We start from the raw sequence: 7,601 nt of genomic DNA, 5'->3' as shown, positions 1-7,601 counted from the left end.
TCTCTTTTACCCCTCTTTATCAACTGACCACCATATCCTATAGATTTTCACCTCTTAAAATAGTTTTTAAGACATTACCTGGTCAGTGGTTTTCAACTAACAGTGATTTTGCCCCTAGTGGATGTTTCACAATGTCCATGGACATTTTTGATTGTCCCAGCTGTGGAGGTGCTACTGTCAGGGACACCAGCCCTCTAATCCAGATCCAAATGCCAATAGCAGTAAGCTTAAAAACCCTGCTTTGCTTCCCTTGTTAGAACCATGAAATGGGCTCCTAACAGATCTTCCTATTTCTATTTTCTCTGCCCTCCTACCCAGTTGGTAATCTTCCTCCAGCCAGAATCTTTTAAACACATAAATTTGACCATGTCATTTTCCTGCTTATTTAGTGTGTTTGCATTGGCTCTTAGGAGAAAAACAGGAACTTGGCCTTTATCTGACCTGTGGCTCCTTCTCTAGCTGGCTCTTCAGTATTTTCTTTTCATCTCCCTCTGTTCCAGTCACACTACCCTTCCTGGTCCATCCAATCTGTTGTCCTGGCTTCACACCTTTACGAAAACTCTCCTCTGCACATCCTATTCCCCTGACCCTTGCCAGCCCCAGCAATCTCTCTTCATCTTTCTGCTCTCAGTGAAAATGACACATGCACACAGAAATCACCTCTGACTGCCCATCCAATTAGGTGAAGACTGATATAGGAAAGATATTGGGATTCGGAACTGACGGCCAAGAAAAATTTTTTGAGACATCTTTGGTGCAAAAAGTGGTTTTACTAAAGCACAGCAATTGGACCTGTGGGCAAAAAGAGGTTCACTGTGGTCATGAGCAGTGGCCAGTTGTATATTTTCAAGTGGGGAGGGGGTTAGGGATAGCAAAAGTCTCTAAGGAATTTGCAAGCAAGGTTTCCAAGACCTTGAGGGGGCTAGCTATTGTTAGAAAAAGGTCATTTATTATTGTCCAATAAAACCTTAGTCATGAGACCCTTCAAGTGTATATCACTGAGTCATATGTTTGGGAGGTGATTGCCAACACATATTTTGGAGGGTAGAGATATAAGAAGTTTCCAAAGGAATTTTCATATGTTAAAGTAGACTTACAGGATCCAGAGGTCAGGCTAAGGTTGCATTTTGCCTTTAGCAAAGTATTAACATTGAGGCAGCTGAGTTTCTAGAAGAATGTCACTCTGCCTGTTTCCAGAACTTGTCAATGGGCTGTAAGTAATAAAGAAATTTAATTTTTCTATTGCCTTTGTTTCCTACCTCAGGGACCTCAACATAAACATTTACTCACAGTACCATACCCCTCTTCTTTCTAGTTCAGTCTATAATTCTGTGTTGGTGTAGTGAAGTGGACGTCAATCCTCCCCTTCCTGGATTCCCAACAGTCTCTAAGTTCCAAGAAGGAAGAGATTTTATCTGTTTGGCTCATTATGTTGTCTCAAGTGACTAGTTCAATGCATGGGAGATATTCAGTAAATATTTGTGAATGAAAAGAAGGAGAAAAAGTGGCCAGACAGGAAAGAGAGACCAAGAAGAGAAGGGGAGGGCAGGAAAGAGGAGAGGAATGGAAGGGGGCGGAGGACAGAAGGGAGGGAGAGAAGAGAGGGTACACGAGGGAAGGGAAGAAACCAGGACTAGATGCGGGCCTTTCGGTCAGGTTGCTTCCTGAAGCTGTCTGCCTGCTTGAAGTCGCGGAGGACCGACTGGAGAGTAATACAGTAATTAAAGGCTCGGAGCTCTAGATTTAGATAACACCCGGCTTTAAGTCCCCTCAACTTCGCAGCCTGGGGCACGTTGCCTCTCTCCACTCCACTTGGCTTATCGGCAGATGGGACTGATGGGTGATTTGAAGCTTAAATGAAATAATGCCTGCATGTCGCTTGGAACAACGTCTGGCGTGGTCAGCACACAATATTAATCTCTGCTATTGATATTATTAATATTGTAATTATTTGGCTGAGACTAGCCTTGTGAGGCGCCTACGCCGAGGGGCCCGCCCCTCGCTTCGCTCGCCGCTCTTCCATTGGCTGAGACGCGGCAGCGCTTCCACCAATCCGCTAGGCTGGAGACGAAGCAGGGCTACGGGACAGAGCCAATGGGAGCAGGGGTTCCAGTCTCCTGGATACGGTGGTAACGGCGGACGCTTTGCGGGCGCCGCGACTGGACCTCCAAGTAACGGCGTCAGAGCGGAGCAGGGCTCGGACATTTCCTACCCAGGACCCGGCTGAGAGAAACACGGCTCATGTCGCAAGGCCGCGAGCGAGAGGAGAACGTCTACACCACCGTCGGCGCGTCCCTGTCTGTGAGGTGCGGCCGTCCGCCGCCGGGCGACTGACTGGGGTCTCCCGGAAACTTGCTTCTGACCTAATCCCCTCACTACCCTCTTCTTCCTCCTGTTCTTTAGACCTGCTCTCCCCAAGCTTGGACCTCCTCTTTACCCCGCCAGTTCTCTCCTGCAGACTGCCTGGGTGACCTCTTGTCTGCATCCCCCGTCCCCCCCATTCAGGGACCACATCCGGCTGTTTGCTCACACCCCCTCCCCCTTTTCTGCGACCTTCCCCCTCTCTCACTTACCCCCGGTTGTCCTCCTCTCCTCGTTCCTGCCTCCTCTTTCTGGCTCCGTACTCCATTTCCCCCCGACCTTTCATACATAACCTTCCCCCCCACCCCCCACCCCCCCGCACACACACACACCCATCCTACCATCCCGTCCCAATCATCTTTGGTGACACCCCCCCCCCCAAGTTAGGGCCGTCAATCCCTTAGTCAGTCCCTTCCTCCGAACTATACTATCCACTAATTTCGGAGTTATTTGCACTTTTATGGTCTTTGAAAAGCGTAAAGAGCTGCACAGAGCGGGTATTTCTTGGCTTCCACAGCTGAGTTTCCTACAGTAACTTCCACCGGCCCCGGCTCTGCTCTCTAGGCTCTGGAAGTCGCTCACCAGACGCGTGCCCCTTTCTTTCCTTCCCCACCATCTTGAAGCATAAATTTAATATATTTTTTAAAAGATTTTATTTATTTATTTGAGAGAGAGACAGTGAGAGAGAGCATGAGAGGCGAGAAGGTCAGAGGGAGAAGCAGACTCCCCATGGAGCTGGGAGCCTGATGCGGGACTCGATTCCGGGGTCTCCAGGACCGTGACCTGAGCCGAAGGCAGTTGCTTAACCAACTGAGCCACCCAGGCGCCCCATTAATTTAATATTTAAATAAAAGTAGAATCAGGCTTTCCTTCGGAAGCATACATCCCCCACACATCCCTTCCTTGAAAAATGCGTTCCTTTTGTGTCCTAACCTTTTGACTCGTGTTGACTTGATTCCATTTATTGTCTACATTTATCTGTATTTTTTCGATCTGAAATAACAGCATACACCCTTCATCTTGGTAAAGAAACGGTTTTTTCTGCTTGGCTCACAACTACAAAGCAAGCTGCCCCATTCAAAGTTGTGTTTGTTTGTTTTTTTTTTAAAGTTATGTTTAAAAATCAAAACTAATGATTAATAGAACAACCTTAGCCTGACACGCTGTTTTCTATTCTATCCAGATCTTTTCTCTCTCTCTGTGGTTTTTACTTTTTAAACACCCCAGAAATCCTTCTGAGACTTTCTCAGGTTTGATCAGAGGATTTGCTTCACTGAAAAATTTCTCTGAAGAAGGCTGTGAAGACCTAAGACTAAATTTCTGTAGTGCCTGCGTTCAAAGCGGTCTCACAGCCAATATATGTGTTCTTTTATCTTAGAGATGGTTTTGGGCAGAAAGTGTGTGGGAATAGAATAGATGTGTTTCAAATATTTTGATGCCTTTTTGTTTACTTTGTTTAAAAAAAAAAAAGTATTGGAAATGGTGACATTTTTTTTCCCCCAAAGATGGGTCCAAGGATTCCCTAAGCAGAATGTTCATTTTATCAACAAGAGCACCATCTGCTACCCTTGTGGGAATTTTGTAATATTTATTAATATCGAAACCAAGAAAAAGACTGTACTCCAGTGTATGAATGGAGTTGTGGGTGTCGTGGCAACTAACGTTCCTTATGAAGTTGTGGCTTTTTCTGACCGGAGGCTCAAACCTGTCATCTACATATACAACTTTCCTGGATTGACCAGAAGGAACAAATTAAAAGGTAACCTGCAAGACTCTTCATCTGCCATAACTGAAGGGTTTTGTTATGTGATGAAATCTAGTTCTCATAAATGAAAGAAGGGTGTTTTATGCGTACTTTTGTTTTTCACAATACACACTTTTAAAGAAGGTATCAGGCTGATCAGAGAGAATTTAACGAAGTGGGCTACAGCCTTGCCACTCAAAGTCTACGGTCTCCTTACCTTCAACATTGGTGTCACCTAGGATGCCTGTTATAAATGCAGAAATGGCTCTCATCCCAGGTCTAGTGAATCAGAATCTGCATTTTAACAAGATTCCCTGGGTGAGGAAGCATGGGGCTAGAAGACTATTACAGCGCTAAATGCAGTTTAGTGCTTTTTCAGAATACTTTTTTTTTCCTTTTCTGATGATTCATTGAAAATCCAAGTAAACTGATACCATACAAGTTCTAAAGTCTCTGAGCCTCAATTTCCTTAGGTGTGGGGATAATGGTAGGATCTACTGTTAAGGCTTTGGTGATAAATGAAATTATGTATAAATATATAGGTTACATATATATTTGATGTATCAATTATATGTCATGTTGACACATATAATTGATATGTCAGTGTGACACACACACATATATATCAATCATTGTTACCCGCCACTTATTATTATTGACTTATTCATGGATACAGCTGACCCACAATGGGCCATTGCACATACTGGAGTTTCCATCTAATGATTACCTCATTTAACACATCATGGGTAGAAAGCTCAGGAGAGCTTGAGGCTGGTCTTGGTTATTTAATAAGCCTTATGGGTCAAATAAGTCTTTGGATTAAGCCAGGGAGTTTACATATAATTTATAACATCTGTGGGGAAATTTGTGTTCTCAACATATTAAAACAACTTTTTTTTTTTTTTAAAGATTTTACTTATTTATTTGAGAGAGAAAGCATGAGAGGGGAGAGGTCAGAGGGAGAAGCAGACTCCCTGCTGAGCAGGGAGCCTGATGTGGGACTCGATCCCAGAACTGCAGGATCATGACCTGAGCCGAAGGCAGTTACTTAACCGACTGAGCCACCCAGGCGCCCCTGAAACAACTTTTAAGGCATATATTCATATATTCATATGTTGGTAACTGTCCAGATGGACTGTAATTACTCTTCATCTTTAACATTTTGCTTATTTGACTGTAGCCCTGTCCAAGCAATTAAAAGTTATTCAAGGGGCACTTGGGTGGCTCGGTGGGTTAAAGCCTCTGCCTTCAGCTCAGGTCATGATCCCAGGGTCCTGGGAACGAGCCCTAAATCGGGCTCTCTGCTCTGCAAAGAGCCTGCTTCCTCCTCTCTCTCTCTCTGCCTGCCTCCCTGCCTACTTGTGATCTCTCTCTCTGTCAAATAAATAAATAAAATCTTTAAAAAAAAAACACCCTAACTCAAACCAGTAGCAAACACTTATATTTATAAATAATGAAACTCTGAAGGTATTCACAATAAAATGATGATTAAGTCATCAAGGATACCTATTGTTACCACAATCATTTAGTATCAACCCGAAATTTCTAGCCAATGCAATAAAATATGGAACAGAAAAAGTATAGCTATGGAAAAGGAGATTATGGGTAATGCAACAGTCTACAAGGACTAATGAAAGAATGCTATTAAGATGCTGGTTTCAAAACACCCCCACCAGTAGATAATTTAAATACTTAGAAATGATTCAGGAAGAAATGTGAGTGACCTCAGTGAAGAAAACTACAAGAATATCATTGATTTAAAATATTTAAGTATATACAGATATATTCCTGGATGGAAAGCCTAATATATAGTTCTTCACAGAAAATGATTCCTAAGTTTATCATGTTTTAGAGAGCAAGGAGGACTTAAATGATACTGAAGTTCATCTAGAAGAACAAAAATTAGAGAACAGGAATAATTGAAAAAAAAAATGATGGTAAGACAGGGTCCTTTAAATATTATGCTATAGTGATTGAAAGTGTGGTGTTGGTGCAGAGATCACCACATCAGTCGAAGAGTTGAAGACAGGGCATGGGCTTGAATATTTAAAAGCTAAGTATACTCTCCCCTCCTCCCCAAAATAGATAATATAGATTATTTAATAATTTAACATTGATGTTAAGAAAACTGGGGGCACTTGGGTGGGTCAGTGGGTTAAGCCTCTGCCTTCAGCTCAGCTCATGATCTCGGGGTCTTGGGATGGAGCCCAGCATCAGGCTCTCTCTGCTCAGCGGGGAGTCTGCTTCCCCCCACCCTGCCGCCCCCCGCCTCTTTGTCTACTTGTGATCTCTGTCTGTCAAATAAATAAATAAAATCTTAAAAAAAAACTATTTGAGGGGCGCCTGGCTGGCTCAGCTGATGGAACATCCGACTCTTAATCTTGGAGTCATCAGTTTGATTCCCATCGTGGGTGTAGTGATTACTTAAATAAATAAATAAATAAACCTTTAAAAAATTATTTGAACAAAAGTATCAAGTTGGATATTCATGTTATACTGTACATCAAAACATACATCAGACAAAAAAGAGTTCAATATAAACAACAAACACATTTGAGAAGCAGAGAGTATGGGGATATTGAAATGACTTCAGGATGGGGAAGAACCTTTCACACAAAGGAAAAAAAAATAGAAAAACTGACTGATTACATGTCAATTTAAAACTTAAGAACATCAAAAATACCTTGAAAAATTAATGGGCAAAAAATAAACTGAGGAAGATATTTGGGACAAATACAATCAAGTATTTTCAGAGTGTTTAGGAAACAATAAGAAACAACAAGACATCCCATTAGAACAATGGAAAAAGTAACTGCCCAAACCACAAAACTACATATCAAAAATATTCTAGTATCAAAAAAACGAATATCAAAGATATTCTCTCAATATTTACTTAAAAACTTAATGTTTGAGCCAAGATCAAGTTTTTCTGCTTATCAAGATTACGATTTTTTTTAAAATATTTTATTTATTTGACAGAGAGAGGGATCACAAGCAGGCAGAGAGGCAGGCAGAGAGAGAGGAGGAAGCAGGCTCCCTGCTGAGCAGAGATAGCCTGATTCTGGGCTCCATCCCAAGACCCCGAGATCATGACCTGAGCTGAAGGCAGAGGCTTAACCCACTCAGCCACTCAAGCTCCCCAAGATCATGATTTTTGAAAGCTGATAACTGCTAGGCAGAGTGCAGTGAAATTGGTAGCACACTTTCTTGCTGAAAGGGGGAATAATTTTTTTTCTTCCAAGTTTTTATTTAAATTCAAGTTAATTAACATACAGCGTAGTTTGGTTCCAGGAGTAGAATTTAATAATTCATCACTTACATGTAACACCCAGTGCTCATCACAAGTGCCCTCCTTAATACCCATCACCCATTTAGCCCATCCCTCCAAAGTGGGAATAATCGATATGATCTTCCTGGGAAGTAAATATTACCATATTTAACCCAGTTAAACTCAGCTGAGGAACTAGAATTCAATTTTAAGGAAATCAGAAATATA

General features: G+C 42.2%; 1 protein-coding gene across 6 annotated transcripts in view; it reads left to right on the top strand.

Annotated features, from left to right (window-relative positions):
• The first annotated feature begins 2,115 nt into the window (after positions 1 to 2,115).
• The window catches only part of CFAP43 (cilia and flagella associated protein 43), a 102,866-nt gene continuing 97,380 nt past the window's right edge, over positions 2,116 to 7,601 (top strand). For all 6 annotated transcript variants that reach the window (XM_032312950.1, XM_032312949.1, XM_032312951.1 and 3 more), the window contains exons 1-2: positions 2,116 to 2,306; positions 3,867 to 4,120. In XM_032312950.1, coding sequence (XP_032168841.1) covers positions 2,242 to 2,306; positions 3,867 to 4,120 — 319 coding nt within the window. In that variant the 5' untranslated portion in view covers positions 2,116 to 2,241. The remainder of the gene's footprint in view (positions 2,307 to 3,866; positions 4,121 to 7,601) is intronic.

Source organism: Mustela erminea, chromosome 14, assembly GCF_009829155.1.
Source record: "Mustela erminea isolate mMusErm1 chromosome 14, mMusErm1.Pri, whole genome shotgun sequence".
Taxonomy (NCBI): Eukaryota; Metazoa; Chordata; class Mammalia; order Carnivora; family Mustelidae; genus Mustela; species Mustela erminea.
Note: the sequence above shows the minus strand (reverse complement) of the source record. Positions and strands in the feature narration are given on the sequence as shown.